The sequence below is a fragment of the Pinus tabuliformis genome, chromosome 9, assembly GCF_031772625.1.
Source record: "Pinus tabuliformis cultivar Carrire ecotype Pingquan chromosome 9, CPIR1, whole genome shotgun sequence".
NCBI lineage: Eukaryota > Viridiplantae > Streptophyta > Pinopsida > Pinales > Pinaceae > Pinus > Pinus tabuliformis.
This window is the reverse complement of record NC_142307.1, coordinates 716485316-716501507: the sequence shown is the minus strand read 5'-3', so window position 1 is coordinate 716501507 and position 16192 is coordinate 716485316. Positions and strand designations below refer to the sequence as shown.

General features: G+C 41.5%; 1 protein-coding gene across 1 annotated transcript in view; it reads right to left on the bottom strand.

Moving 5' to 3' along the window:
* Positions 1 to 330: 330 nt before the first annotated feature.
* LOC149150697 (serine/threonine-protein kinase SRK2A-like) overlaps positions 331 to 16192 on the bottom strand; it is a 77484-nt gene continuing 61622 nt past the window's right edge. The window contains exons 5-10 of the mRNA XM_089441045.1: positions 16068 to 16121; positions 1885 to 1977; positions 1672 to 1764; positions 1419 to 1523; positions 1193 to 1285; positions 331 to 1011 (exon numbers count right to left, since the gene is read on the bottom strand). Of these exons, the coding sequence (XP_089297171.1) occupies positions 733 to 1011; positions 1193 to 1285; positions 1419 to 1523; positions 1672 to 1764; positions 1885 to 1977; positions 16068 to 16121 (717 nt within the window). The 3' untranslated portion in view covers positions 331 to 732. The remainder of the gene's footprint in view (positions 1012 to 1192; positions 1286 to 1418; positions 1524 to 1671; positions 1765 to 1884; positions 1978 to 16067; positions 16122 to 16192) is intronic.

The window sequence follows — 16192 nt, the reverse complement described above, 5'->3', positions numbered from 1 at the left end:
ACTTTTTGAAGAAAAGATTATAAAGACATCAGAGAGATCGTGGAATCTGAAAATTCCTACTGATACATCTATATGAACATTCCGCTATCTTAATAAAACAATGGCATCACAACTCACACACCATTTTATAGATAGATTGATTTTGTGTTCCCCGAATCCTTGCTTCAGAAATGCATTCCATTTCCAATACTCATACCTTCTTTCCCGTTAGAAGTGACATACTTTTACACATTTATACAAAGAAAGAGCTATACATCCCGACTCTTCAAAAACAAATTCCACACATTTGTCAAGCTCCTCATGGTCGAGATTTTGATTTACCATTGAATATCACTACAACATTGGAATCCATATATTCTAATCAATAATTCCGATAAAGTTAAAGTATAAAAATAGCATGCACGTATTCCCATAACAGGGAAATCCTGTATATAAATTTACATCTCTAGCATGTTTCCCTCTGCAAGGAAGAGCTTGAAAACATCACGATTCACACCATACTTTACATCAGGCCATCCTGGCCTCAGATAGATCTCTTACATCAGCTACTGCTGCTTGTACCGGAACAAAGCTAGTGCTTTCATAGTCCAATCCAGTACATATAGCAGTTAATTATATACCATGGCACACAGAGATAAGCCAGCAGACGGGAGGAATAACTTCCATAAATCCTCCTATTATGCAGAAATCAAAGATGTCATCTATCCACTGAAAAATCTCTAAAAAACAGTCTTACATAGCATAAACAGACTCCCCACTGCTATCATCATCTAGGTCAGCGTCATCGTCCAGATCCATATCATCGGAATCAAGACCATCTCCAAAATATTGCTCTAACCCTGACCCCAATGCAGGAATTTTTGCTTCATCAATAATTCTCATAATCTCGGCAGTGCTCTGTGCAGGTTGGTCTGCACAATCGTATTGATTGCTAGTATGAGCATCCAACAAGTCTGCAGGCAAATTCTTCAAAAACCACTCATGATTCTGAATTTCAGTCATTGTTATTCGCTGTTGTGTGCATCACATTAAACCAGTTCAAAAGAAGTATTAATTTAGAGAAACTACAATATACAGCTTTCTAAGAATCTAAAAAAAAATTAACTTTTAGAAAGTACTAAGAAAGCCTTTATAAAGGCCAAGCAATCTTGGTAACCGATTGCAAGTAAAGGGTACACATAAAGATACTGACCATGACAGGATTTGCAACAAAAATTCTAGAAAGCAAGTGCCGACATTCGGATGTAATGTGATCTGGTATGCAATATTGCGCACTCATTATACGCTGCACATGAATGTGAAATAAAACATGTTAACACATCCCAAAAGACTCAGTATCCAAAATGTATTGATTGTCAATATATAGATGGTGATCATGCTAAGGCTTATCCATTATTCCCTAATCAAAATTCACTTACACCAATGGTCTTGCGAAAATTCTTTGGTTCCTCAGGATCCTCAAATGGATATGCTCCTACGAGCATAACATAAAGAGTCACACCACACGACCATACATCTGCGATCTGCAAAATCCAGAAGCCAAAGTAAACATCTTTTCATTTCAATTTTTTTTAATTCAGTGATCATCAGCTGCTATTGATCAGATAAGTCAGAATTGCTTTGATAAATTAGACCAGGGAGAAAGCAGAATTTTCCTGCAGCCTTGCTTACCTTTCCATCATATTCTTTCTTGGACAAAACTTCTGGAGCTATGTATGCAGGTGTCCCAACAGTTGAGTTGGGCTGTGAATGAAGCACAGAAGACTAAAAGAAAATGGTACGCATTTAGAAGCCATATCCAAACTTAAATTACTTAAAAATAAACTGGAGGGTATCTTTCTACAAGCACAAGAAATTTTCCAGTTGGAGGTACATGAAAAGTACCTTGGAATAGCCAAAATCACAGATCTTGAGACGAGGTGCAGGACTTCCATCCAAAAGAGTGTTTTCCAGCTTTAAATCACGGTGACAGACTTGCTGCGTAATTTCCAAGTCAAAAATCAATCCCTTTAATTCTAACGACAGTGAAAAAACTTGTATACTCGAAACATGATAACATCTTAATGAGATCCAATTGAGTATAAATGTAACAAGGGCCTTAATCACATAAAAATTGATTGAACATTGCAATTTTGCTAGGTCATGGTAGAAAAGTCTATTATTTCATATTATATGCAGTTACATTAATATCTCAAATTCCACTAAGCTTTAATACCAAAACACATACATGCCCTAAAAATGAAAGGACAAAATCAGAAAAAATCTTCAAGGAAAGATATATTTGACGTATAATTTATTGCTAAACTTTAGTATTTCAAGATAAGTGGTCGTTGTTCAAAAGGACAGAGTGACACAGTCTATTAAGAAAAGTAGCATTTATTATTAGCTTCTACAAAACATTTAAAATGGCATTAAAAATTAAAAGTTATGGAAATATCTCAGAAATTTTTGTAGATCGTTAAGTTTGATTTCTAAAACCATTGGATTGCAAATTGCCTGTAAGATATTTCCTAGATGAGATGGAAAGAATGCAATGAAAAGATGTATTTTGATCAATGCATGAATTATCATGGGTCAACAAGGTCAGCCTAAGAATTTTATTTGCATGAAATGGTTGCATTGTTTTGCTAGCTATGTTGCACGAGATTTCAGGAACGGATAGGAGAACAAGTTTGGGAGACAGCTGGAAGTTAGCCTCAAATTTTGAAGGGACAACTAGAAGTTATCCCCAAATTTTGAGGGGATGGGTAAAGGAGACGGTGAAAATTATCACATTATGAACTAAATATGGAAAATTTAGACAATAAATAATGAAATCCAAATTATTAAACCTTAAATTTATAAACTAAATGAAGGAAATTCAATGAAAATGAGCATAACGCATGATCATCATCTTTTTGAGCAAACATGAAACATACACCAATTTCATGATTCCCTAAAATGATAAAAAAAAATACTGATCTATTAAATTAAAATTATAAAAGAGTATGTAGATGGACCAATCTCCAACTCCCATGTCAAATCTTCACTGCTACAATTTGTAGCTCCAACCTGGCTGGAAAATATTGCTCCGTAAGGCTTCAAAACTCAGAAAATTAACACTCCAAGGTGTATGATGTTGTGTTTTGAATAGCAGGGAGGGGCAGCCAATCTAAAGAAAGAAATAACTCGAAACCTGGATAAGTAACTTGAATTATAGTTGGTTTAGAGTTTGTTTTTTGCTCATTTTACCTAAACTGGAGCCAGATGTGCTAGTTTCAATAGGGGGTCGCCAGTTGTCCCCACAATGACAGAAAGGATGTCCCTTATGTCCCCAAGAAAAAGACAACACCACTTGCCAGTTGTCCCCACAATGACAGAAAGGATGTCCCCTATGTCCCCAAGAAAAAGACAACACCACTTGCCATCCACCCATCAGCTGCAGACAGGGAAAGGCCACAGAGGCAACTCAGGGGTGGGGGAGTGTCCCCAGTGCAACTATGCTTGCTGGACATAAGAGATCCAATCATTACTGTTTCTATACCAGAAAAGAATACCAAAAAGCAAGGATGACAACTTCATCTACAGCAGTGAAATCAAATCACTTCATAAAACATAAATATACTGCAACTGAAACAAAGGTAGGGAAAATCTTAGTGTTGTTCATCTCCCACAAATTATATCAGTGAAATTATTAAATTTATTAGAACAATTTGTTTGCATTAGCCATATATAATATCTATATAGCTTATTCTGAGGATTTGAAATCCTATCTGTGAAATTATCAAATTTATTAGAACTACTTATTTTCAGCAACCATACATAATATCTACTTAGCCTATTCTGTGAATTTGAAAGACCCAATGTAATGTCCTCTTTAAATTGAAGGTCAATAAGGGACAAAGTAGCCTATCCGACCCCATAGGCTATAGTCTTGATAAAGGGTTAAAAACCCATTTTTTCCCAATTTGAGGCAAAAGTTGGGTTGGCTGGGGCAAAAGAACCCAAAACTAGGGGTTGCGCCCACAACCCCTCAGATCTTCAAGCCCATGGAGGAATCTATAAATAGAAAGGAGCTGAGATCAAATCATTATTATCTTGTGGGTCAATTCATCTGTTTTCTTGAGCTTAGCTCTGAGGGTTGCAAGACCCTTTTTCTCCTATCAATTTCGGTGGTGAAAGATTCCACTGTAGTTGATAAAATTCTTCATCTTGCTTGTCTTGTTCTGGCACAGAAATTTCTTTTTTTAAGCAGTGAATTAGTTTTCTGGGCAAGTCTGTGACAAAATTATCCTGAAATTGAACAAACTTTCTGAGGTGGATTATCTGGACAGACCGAAGTCATTGGAGCCAAACCCTTGTGAGAACTCGCCTGAAGCAAGCCTCAAGTTTATTTGGGCAGAAACGCTATTTTCTTCAGACAGACAAGGCTCCTGTAGCCAACAGAACCAAGACTGAGGCACACCAAAATTACCCGAGGCAGAAACGCAAGTTTCCTGAGGCAGTCTGTAACCAACAAACCGAAGGCTGAAGCACACATCTAAGGCAGGGATCCCAAACCTTCTGAGACAAGGGGCAATTTTCTGGAGTAATCTTGTGCGAGACGACTCCTGTAGCAGATCATTTCAATCTGTGGATTCTGGAACAGGACTGAAGTGTCACGTAGAAGCCGGACCCTACTGAAAGTTGTTTGGAACTGTGGCAGAAATATTTTGTAGTTCGTGTGGACCCTGAGGATGGTTGCGGAGGAATAGATCCTGAATTCGGCATTGGTCCTCCTGTGACAGATGGTACTCCATTTAGGTCTTTTGATTAGAATCTACGGAGAACCCTAGCTGCATGCTGTTTAGTCTGCGAAGTTTGTTTAAGCAGTTCTGGTCATTGATGGTTGAACGTATAATTGACCATTGGCTATATTCTACGGATTTGGAATTTTGTGGTAGATTAATTGCATGTGATTGGATTGTTTGTATGAATAAACAGTGATATCATGAACAGAGGTCTTATTGATTGAATGAATGGCAATATTGTGTTGTTGAAAAATAGACTGATATTATTATGGAGCGTGTTATATTGCACTACTGAATGGACATGTCTGAATGAGCAAAAGAAAATTTTGAAAAACCTTAATTCTTGAAACCCTAGGGCAAAGGAAAAATTACCCTAGATCATTACAGTGGTATCAGAGAACAAGCGTCCTGCCAGCTTGTGAGTTCATGAGCCTTGTATGCTTCCAGCAGATACCAGCAACATCACAGTAAGAAAGAAAAGGAACACCCATCGTTCAACTATGGGGGAAAGAGTGGAGCAAGGAGAACAGGATCCTGGCATTTTGCTAAATGCAATACTCCAAGGGCAACAGCAATGACTCGTATATAACTGCAAGAACAATATTTGATTCAAGGGCAACAAGATATAGCTCGAGTATTGGCTCAAGGATAGCAACAACTCACTCAGTTGTTGACTCATCTCATAGGAAACCAAAATGTTGCTGGCAACAACAAAACCACCACTGGAGGTAACGGGAATCATAACCCTGGTCCCCCTATACACACAACACCAAAGCAACCAGCGAAAGGAGTAACCAACCATTACTCCCTCAATTCACAAATAACCAAGCCACAGCAAACCAAGAAGCTGTTGATCCAAATAGACTGTTGGACGAATACTTTCGGGAGTATGCAGCACAAGAAAAAAACACGCGAGCTTCCACGAATTCCAATGAATACAGTAACTTCAGATACAGAAATAAACCCAAAGGACAGCCTCATTCTAAGCTCACATGCAAGGTAAGTAAACTATCCCTGCCCTCATTTGATGGATCATCTAAATGTTCAGCAAGGGTGTATTATGGGAGGAACTCTTCAGCTAATGGGAACAGAATTAACCACTAGCACTAGTTATCACCCACAAACAGATGGTAAGACAGAGATCATGAACAAGAGGATTGACGGATCGAACAAAGTTCGTTCTTCAAGTTAAATACTCCAAAAAACTTGGAATATGTAGATCTCCATTTAGGATACAAGAATATATATTAAAATGTATGAGTAAGAATGATGATACAATTGAGAGTGAGGGTCCTGTATATATAGCCAGGTAAGTACCCTTTCACGAACGGTCATGTTTGTAGAGACATGCCTCTTTGTTTCACTCATTATTATTTTAATTAATTACATATTATTGTGATTATTATTTATTATCTATATTTATTACTTTTACATAATTATATCCATAAGAATTGAATAGTACTTACGTAACTATGTGACACATCAACAAAAAGCATGGATCAAATGGTTGTACCTTGGGGAGCATTGCTACAATACCACTTACCATTTATCCATTAGGATGATGCCCTTCAGAGCACTATATGGCTATGATGCACCATCTTTTATCAATAGGATTTTTGGAGACAACAAGGCACCCATTTCTAAATATTGGATACAAGAGAGTCAGGGCATTCTTAAGATACTCAAGGAAAACATGAAACCTACTCAAAACCGGCAAAAGATGTACACATACCCACATCGAACGGAACGCAAGTTTATGGGTTCAACTAGTGGGAACAAAATTAACCCCTAGCACTAGTTATCACCCACAAACAGATGGTTAGACAGAGATCGTGAACAAGTGGATTGAAAGGTACTTACATAACTATGTGACGGGTCAGCAAAAAGCATGGATCGAATAGTTGTAAATTGGGGAGCATTGCTACAATACCACTTACCATTTATCCATTAGGATGACACCTTTCGAAGCACTATATGGGTATGATGCACCATCTTTTATTGACATGATTTTTGGAGACAGCAAGGCACCCATTGCTAAAGATTGGATACAGGAGAGTCGGGACATTCTCAATATGCTCAAGGAAAACATGTAGGCTACTCAAAACCGGCAAAAGATGTACGCAAACCAATATTGAACGAAATGCAATTCTGAGGTATGAGACCTTGTTTTCTTGAGATTGCAGCCTTATAGACAACCTATGCTAAAGAAAAGCAGTGCAGAAAAGTTGAAAGCAAGATTCTATGGAACCTACAAAGTTCTTTGAAGGGTTAGCAAAGTGGCATATGAATTAGAATTATCGAGCGATAGCAGAATCCGTAACCTCTTCCATCTGTCATTCCCAAAAACGTTATGGGACAGCAAGTCACCACAAAACTACCACTATTAGATGAAGAAGGACATCTAGAATTGATTCCAAAGACAATCATGGCCATACAAGAAAAGAAGTTACGAGGGTGAGTAATTCCAGAATATGTTATTAGATGGAAGTATCTGTTAGAGGAGGACAACATGTGGGAAGAACAAATTTTATGTTGAAAATGTAACTAGTGGGTGTCTTCATAATGTAATGTAAAACAATCATTGATGTACTTATTATATTCATTATTATATTTATTTTTGGTCATAGCATGTTCTTCATGCTTATAAAGTCGAAAAGAATTTATTATGAGTCAAAGAAAATGTACATGAGTCATGCCCCATTTGGACATTTGTAAGAAAAAAAATGAATTTTATTAAGTCAAAGTCCACTAAAAATTGTCAAGTCGGCCCTCCTTGGGAACAAGTCAGCCTGGGCCTCCAAGAACCACCTATTTGATCTCCTGGACAGATATATATAGAAAACAATTCGATCACTTTGAGGGACACACACTCACTCATCGTCACATACATCTTATGCACCCAACGAAGGAACAATAGACCAAGAAGAGGGAGAGAAATAGCTTGCACACGTGGAGGAATTTCAATGAAAGGAGGACGAATTTCAGAGCTAGTTGCAAAGCTGAATTTCAGAGCTCGTTGAAGGCCCGAAATTTCAGGGGCCAAAATTTCAAGAAAGTGGCATGTTTGAACTATGCTAACTTTGACTTTGGAGGTGACCTGGAGGAGGGCTATACTTGGAATTTTGGTGGCAGTTTTTGTCTTGGTCTTGAATATCTTATTTTGATCTAATTCTATAAGACAAGGATTGCTGTTGGGTTTTCTCCCTTGTGGGGTTTTGCCCTGGCTTGGAGCCTAATTTTTAGTGTCTCTTGTCTCTCTGTTTTTCTTGAAAGACTCAACATTTTGTATAATTGCTTGATGAAGATCACTTAAATAAGTAATATGAAGATATTAAACATTCACATGTAAAGAGAAATCAAACCTAAACTTGCTACACTTGAATTCTCAACATTTTACAGCACTCAAATCTGCAATTGTTTGACGGAAAGCAATTTCGGGCAAGGGGGACTGTAATGTCTTCTTCAAATTGAAGGTCAATAAGGGACAAAATAGCCTATCCAACCCCGTAGGCTATAGATAAAGGGGTAAAAACACATTTTTTCCCAATTTAAGGCAAAAGTTGGGTCGATCGGTGCAAAAGAACCCAAAACTAGGGGGTTGACCCACAACCCCTCAAATCCTGAAGCCAGTGGAGGAATCTATAAAGAGAGAAGTTGAGATCAAATCATCATCATCTTGTGGATCAATTCATCTGTTTTCTTGAGCCTAGCTCTAATGGTTTCAAGGCCCCTTTTCTCCTATCAATTTCAGTGGTGAAAAACTCCACCCTTGTTGATAAAATTCTTTATCTTTCTTGTCTTTTTTCTGGCACGGGGATTTCTTTCTTTGAGGAACAGCTAAGTACTTTTATGGGCCAGTCTGTGACAAAACTATCATGAAGTTGAACGAACTTTCTAAGGTGGATTATCTGGACAAATTGAAGTCATTGGAGCCAAACCCTTGTGAGGCGGGAATCCCGAACCTTCTCAGGCAAATGGCAATTTTCTGGAGTAATCTTGTGCGAGATGATCCATGTGGCAGATCATATCAATCCGTGGATTCTAGAATAGGACCGAAGTGTCACATAGAAGTCGGACCCTACTAAAAGTTGTTTGGAACTGTGGCAGAAATCTCGTAGTTTGTGCAAACGCTAAGGATGGTTGCAGAAGAATAGATCCTGAATTCAGCATTGGTCCTCCTATGACAAATTCAAGGGTACTCCATTTAAGTCTTTCAATGTAATGTTCCAAACTTAAATAAATAGTGATATGCAAAGCAAAACGATTTACAGCACATAAATTTTAAACAAACAACACATGCTCATAAAAAACCCAGAAGTAGGACCAGCTGAGCCATTTTATTAATCAATGGAGCAATACAATAGTATGGATGAATGCACCTAGGCCAAGCATGACAGAATCCAAGTGATGAGACAATGATATCAAGTACTGGAAAATGTCTACTCCTCTAATGCTCTGCACTGCCCAAAAAACTACACTGTTGACTGGAAAGGAACTGCACTTCCGCTGCTCGGAAAATGCTACAAATTCAGCCCCGAGCTCCTTGACCAAAACCCACAAAAACCTAGAAAAGGTTTGGCCCGATTTTGACCTCCCAAAATCGACCCCCAAAGGCAACGTGCAATACCCAACAATTATGCATTGTCTCTTGTAAAGATACGGCTGGAAACCCCACTTCCGGTGCTCAGAAAAATTCTAAAACTTTATATTTGGAATCCTTGTCAAAAACCCAGAAATGGTTCGGCCGGATTTTGACCTCCCAAATTCGACCTCTTTTATGGCCCACACCCTCCAAGCAGCACCAGAAATATGGCCTGCAAGGAATGACCACAAAGTCCTCCTCCAAGCTCTGAAATGGAAGCAAACACCACTCCAAATATCTCCTCTAACCTCCACGGCAAAGCTCAGTCTCAAGGACTGATACTCTACCCACCAAATGAGCTCCCCCACACTACCTCGGCGCTGGCCTAGATAGTGCGAAAGTCACAGTGCCAAGCCAGAAGCTCAATCACCTCCCAAACTCTCCTAGATACCGACAATCCTCCCCAACCTCCTCTCCGGAAAATCTCACATCAAAACTCCACTGCACTGCTAAGCACCACCAATGAACTCGACCTCCTCTCCACTATGTCCCCCAGTGATACGCACAACTTGGAAGGGAATGTTACTGCTGGGAATCACAATGTGATCCTCCTCCTGAAGAAATGAAAAAAACCTTCCTAGGATGGCACTCGAAGTCCCTCGAAGAAAGGGTGAGCTCTTTGCCTGAAGAACTCATGCTAAACACCAAGTGACTCGGCTAAGCAGCTCGAGCAACCAAAGAGAAATTGATACACTCCCATAAGATGAATGAAATGAGAAGAGCTACCCTCCTTATATAGATTTAGTGGAGCACTTTTTCCCTCCATTTTCCCTCCTTCGCGGGTCCGTCACTAAGCCATCGATTTTCCCTCATGCAATTCAAACTATTGGCTTAGGAAGTGATTATTTTCCTTGTGTGAACAAAACCAAAATAACTTACTTCTAACTCCTAAGTCTCCTAATAAAATCAAATGGGCCCCATCTCCTCCAAAATTGGCCCCAGAATGTAGAAATAAATCATGTTCCGAAATAACTTAGGAAGGGACATTAAAGTCCTCCCCGCCAAAAATTGTTTGTCCTCAAGCAATGCCTGAACAAGTGTCCTCTCTAACTGTTGATCACCACTGTAACCACCAATAATACCAGGGTCCCAAATGTACCATTGAGTCATCCCCAATCTTAGCACTGTCCCGACATGAAGGAATCCCTCGATACCAGGGTCCCAAGCCATCCTAATCAATGTGAAGCACACCTTGCTCCACTCGCTATCCAACCAGATATAGGTACCAGAAGCCCTCTGCATACTAGCAATAAGTAGAGCATCATGATGAAGTCGGACTCTACCCAACTACCCATGAAATTTCCCTACTGAGTAGTCCATCTCATGCACTAGAAGAGTAAACTCCTGAAGATACAATCCAATCCTGGTGAAAGTGAACCCTCGTCTACTCAGGCCTCCCCTGATCTCCTCCTGTCGATCACCCTGCCACACCGGTGAAGTTCCCCACACCATCAATGAATCACTAAAACCAAATGGAAGATCTGGATGACCCTCCCCTGTAGAAACCAACTCACCTCTACGGGTAGTTGAACTGCTTAGCCCTGTTATGCCAAAATCCCCATGCCCATCGCGGAAGGAACCTATCCTGCTAACATCGTGAAACTTTGGTGATGAATGATTGCCTAGTATGCTCATACCAGAACCTCCTCTCCCATAACTCTCGGCCATAATCTATGCGATGATCGAGCCTAGGCCAATCTTGCCAAAGTGACTCAAAAGTGCCAGTGCATATCACTACATGGCTAGCCCAAATCCTGAGCAACAATCTGCCTTGTCCTATCGTGAGGACTTCGATGCTCGCCCATGTGTCCATCTATGAATGAATCAGTCCGCTTGTTATCCCGATCATGCTCACTAAGGAGTGGAGTATCCCACCAATCCACTGGATCCCTGGATCCCATAACCATACTGGAGGTCCACAACCCCCAATCCTCTCTATCTGTCGTTGTGATATGCTACTAGCTATTGGGACCCCTCAGTGCCCCGTCTCTGCCTCCTGTAGGTATCCAATAGGTAGGCACCGAGCATCAAGAACCTGTGCCACAAATATCCAGTTGCTCTGTGCCTGCCAAATCACACAACAAGATTTGCTATCCCAGCTCCTGATGATGTGCTCGGGTATTGCCAAAACCTAGCATCATCTTGCCAACAAGGACTACCGTCCTCCGCACCTCATGCTCCCCTAACGCCTCCAGTTGTCCAATTGCAAAAGCACCATGTAACTCCCTCTCGGTCACCTCCCCAAGTGTGAGCCTAGGGATTGAACATATGCTACCTCGACAATCAACCATGCCATCCCCAAGTTTGTAACCGTCAACTCGTTCACCTACCAAGTGTCTCAACTGGAGAGTCTCCTCTCGGCCCATGACACGTGGTGTCTCATCCAAGTGCCTAGGGTGAGTCCCCCATGCCCTACTGCCTGAATGGAGAGTGTCAAAGTGCAAAAACCAAACTCTCTACGACTGTAAGCAACACTGGAGGATGATGGGTGGGTATGTCCCAAAGAGTATGATCAAGAGTCTGTCGGAATGCTCAAGAGTAATCCTACGGATGACCCTCTCTCCGCCTCAGATCTACTGATAACTCCCTCAAGGCCCTGCCTCCACTAAACATGGTGTCCCCAAATGCTCGACAATGTCCTCATCGATCCTAGGTGAGTTGCATCCAATGGTACACCTACTGTCCCTGTCCATAAGTCTCCCTGGAGGCAATGCTCCAAGAGCTCATTGCACCGCATCATGTGTCACTACATACCACCAAATACCACCGCACTCCTCGACATACCACTATATGCCGCACTCCTCGACATGCCACTATACACCACTGGATACCCCCGGCTACGTCTATACCATCTTGTATCCTGTGTCACTGCACCTGTCACTCCCCGCATGTACTCAATGCATTGTGAGGCACTCCCACTCCACAACGCAGTCCAACATACTACGACACACCCCCATGTGTCTCCATGTACATCTACAAACCATTGCTCCACACTAAATGCTCCCACACATCCCTGGATATGATGGCCTAGAACTATTTCTCTACGTATCAAACCACTCCCGATCAGTATCATCACCTTCACCATCGCATCATTATCCTCGTCGATGAATGGATCTTCCCTCCAAATCCCCCTTGAGGGATCCGAGAAGTGACTCTCCCTGTGTCAGCAGTGATGCCACCACTGCTTCGCTCCTCTGCGTCCTCTGTGCCCCGCACAAAAGTGAAGAGCCCTCCAAGCAAGGCATCATCTGGTGGCCTACCAATGCCACCTCCTCTAACAAACTCTTGCCAGAGTATGTTGATCCCCCAGTGATCCCATGTACAAATGCCATACCAAAAAAACCAAAAGAGTCTATCCATAAACTGGTCGGCCACTAGTGTTGACCGAGACTCCCCTAGCGAATGTGCATGCTCAACTACTAGATCAACTGCACCATCCCAGTCATAGTCAACTGGCATACATGGGAAATGATAAGTAGTCCCTCCCGGATCCCAATGTCAGTCGGGGCTTCCAACATCCCCAATGCCTGGAAACTCCTGTTGAGCTCAACCTGGGTCCACTACCCTCTCCATAGTCCACTCCATTGGGTACCAACTCAGAATCTCTCGCCACCCAACCCAAGAGAGGGATTGAATGCACGAACTCCCGCACATAGAACAACCCCAGCATGCGGGTGTTGCACCCAGTGCAACTCAGGTCGTCTCATCTCGCTATCCTAGTTAATACGTACAATCTGACTAAGTAGATCTGTCTCCCACTGTCCAATGGGCCAAGGTAACCTAACAGTGTTGCCAACGCCGTCTATGTATGCCCAAAGAGGGCTGCTCTCGTGCTCCAATGTGCACTCTAGCTGCACCAGTAGGGAATCCAACTGCTCCCCAACGTTAGTCAATTTGGTCGTGGACTCAGCACAAACCACTCCCATGCCCTCCAACTCCTCGTTCTGCTGCAGAATCGCCTCTCACACTAATGCGGCCTTCCTTTTTAATGCCATAAGGTCGGCCTGAAACTGATGGAACTGTCATGGGCATCTATCACCTGTGAACTCGGTCACGGCTCCAGATACCTCAGCGACTGTTGGCATCTCGTCCAGGGATGGCACTCCCTCAATAAATGGCCCTATGCAAGTAAGCTTTATCCTCTCCACCAGGGTGTCAACTGGGGCTATCAAAGAGGTCTCTAATAAAGGCGACTCCTACGCCACACTGGGTATATCAATGTCCTCCTCACCATCCTGTGGGCTCTCAACATCATGCACAACCTCCTCCTCAGGCTCCTGATATCTAAAGCCAGGTCTCCACGAGCAAAAGCGCCCCTTGGTCTCACCCTCTAACCGTCTTTGTCCTGTCTGCTCCTTTTCAGGACATCTAGTGCCCTGATCTGGTCGACTTTCCCCCCACGATGTAGATGGTTTCACTCCCACAGCCTGCTCACCTCTAACGCCTTTGTTGTAAGGGCGAGTATGGGTTTGGTCTATCACCCTCCTCAACTGGGCCAACCTCTCATCGTCCCAATGAATTCTACCCTAGAATTTTTGCATACTGGATTTCCCTTGAGCCATGGGTTTGTCTCCAGTTTCACCCGTCACTGTGCACTCATACCCAAAGCTTCCATGATCTTCTGGCTAATTTCCCACAACTAGGCCAAGATCATGCTTTGATACCACTGTAATGTTCCAAACTTAAATAAATAGTGATATGCAAAGCAAAAACGATTTACAACACATAAATTTTAAACAAACAACACATCCTCATAAAAACCCCAAAAGTAGGACCAACTGAACCATTTTATCAATCAATGGAGCAGTACAATAGTATGGATGAATGCACCTGGGCATGACATAATCCAGGTGATGAGACAATGATATCAAGTACTGGAAAATGTATGCTCCTCTAATGCTCTTCGCTGCCTAGAAAACTACACTGCTGGCTGGAAAGAAATTGCAAGAAAATCCACTTCCGTTGCTCGGAAAATGCTACAGATTCAGCCCCAAGCTCCTTGACCAAAACCCACAAAAACTCAGAAATGGTTTGGCCCGATTTTGACCTCCCAAAATTGACCCCAAAGGCAACGTGCAATCCCCAACAATTCTGCACTGTCTGCTGCAAAGATACGGCTGGAAACCCCACTTCTGGTGCTTAGAAAATTCTAAAACTTTATATTTGGAATCCTTGTCAAAAACCCAAAAATGGTTTGGCCGGATTTTGACCTCCCAAATTCGACCTCTTATATGGCCCACACCCTCCAAACAGCTCCAGAAATACAGCCTGCAAGAAATGACCACAAATTCCTCCTCCAAGCTCTGAAATGGAAGCAAACACCACTCCAAATATCTCCTCTAACCTCCACAGCAAAGCTCAGCCTCAAGGACTGATACTCTACCCACCAAATGAGCTCCCACACGCTACCTCGGTGCTAGCCCAGATAGTGTGAAAGTCACACTGCCAAGCCAGAAGCTCAATCGGTTCCCAAACTCTCCCAGATGCCGACAATCTTCCCTAGCCTCCTCTCTGGAAAATCTCACATCAAATCTCCACTGCTAAGCACCACCAATGAACTCGGCCTCCTCTCCATTATGTCCCCCAGTAATACACACAACCTGGAAGGGAATGCTACTGCTGGGAATCACAATGTGATCCTCCTCCTAAAGAAATGAAGAAAACCTTCCTAGGGTGGCACTCGAAGTCCCCCGAAGAAAGGGTGAGCTCTTCCCTTGAAGAACTCGTGCTAAACAGCCAGTGACTTGACTAAGCAACTCGAGCAACCAAAGAGAAATCGATATACTCCCATAAGATGAATGAAATGAGGAGAGCTACCTTCCTTATATAAATTTAGTGGAGCTCCTTCGTGGGTCCGTCACTAAGCCATCGATTTTCCCTCTCATGCAATTCGAACTAATGGCTTAGGAAGTGCTTATTTTCCTTGTGTGAACAAAACCAAAATAACTTACTTCTAACTCCTAAGTCTCCTAATAAAATCGAATGGGCCCCATCTTCTCCAAAATTGGCCCCAAAATGTAGAAATAAATCATGTTCCAAAATAATTTAAAAAGGGACATTACATTCAATTAGAATCTGCAGAGAACCCTAGCTGTGCGCCGTTTAGTCTGCGAAGTTTATTTAAGCAGTTCTTGTCATTGATAGTTGAATGTATAATTGACCATTGGCTATATTTTGTGGATTTGGAATTTCGTGTTAGATTAATTGCATGTGATTGGATTACTTGTACGAATAAACAGTGATATCATGAACAGAGGTCTTATTGATTGAATGAATGGTAATATTGGATTGTTGAAAAATAGACAGTGATATTATTATGAAGCATGTTATATTGCACTACTGAATGGACATGTCTGAATGAGCAAAAGAAATTTTTGAAAAAACCTAATTCCTGAAACCCAAGGGCAAAGGAAAAATTACCCTAGATCATCACACCCAACAACTTATTTATATATTAAAGGAGCATCTCTATTGGTAAACATCAATTTCTGAATATTTCAAAAGTCTTATTCCTAAAGCTGTTATTAAATTAAAGTGCCCTAACTGAAAATTCAAGGTTCACATAATGCATTTTTAAGAAAAAAAAATTGCACATTACCCTGCCCGTTAAATAGAGCATCAAATAGCAGTGTTTAATATAGTACTTGGTTGCTTACCATAGAATGGAAATAGCTTACACCTGAAATAAGTTGCTGAAAGAAAAAACGTGCCTGCAAACATAGAAGAGATGTGAACACTTGCACCAAAAATAAAAAGTAAAAATGAACCAGGATCATATATT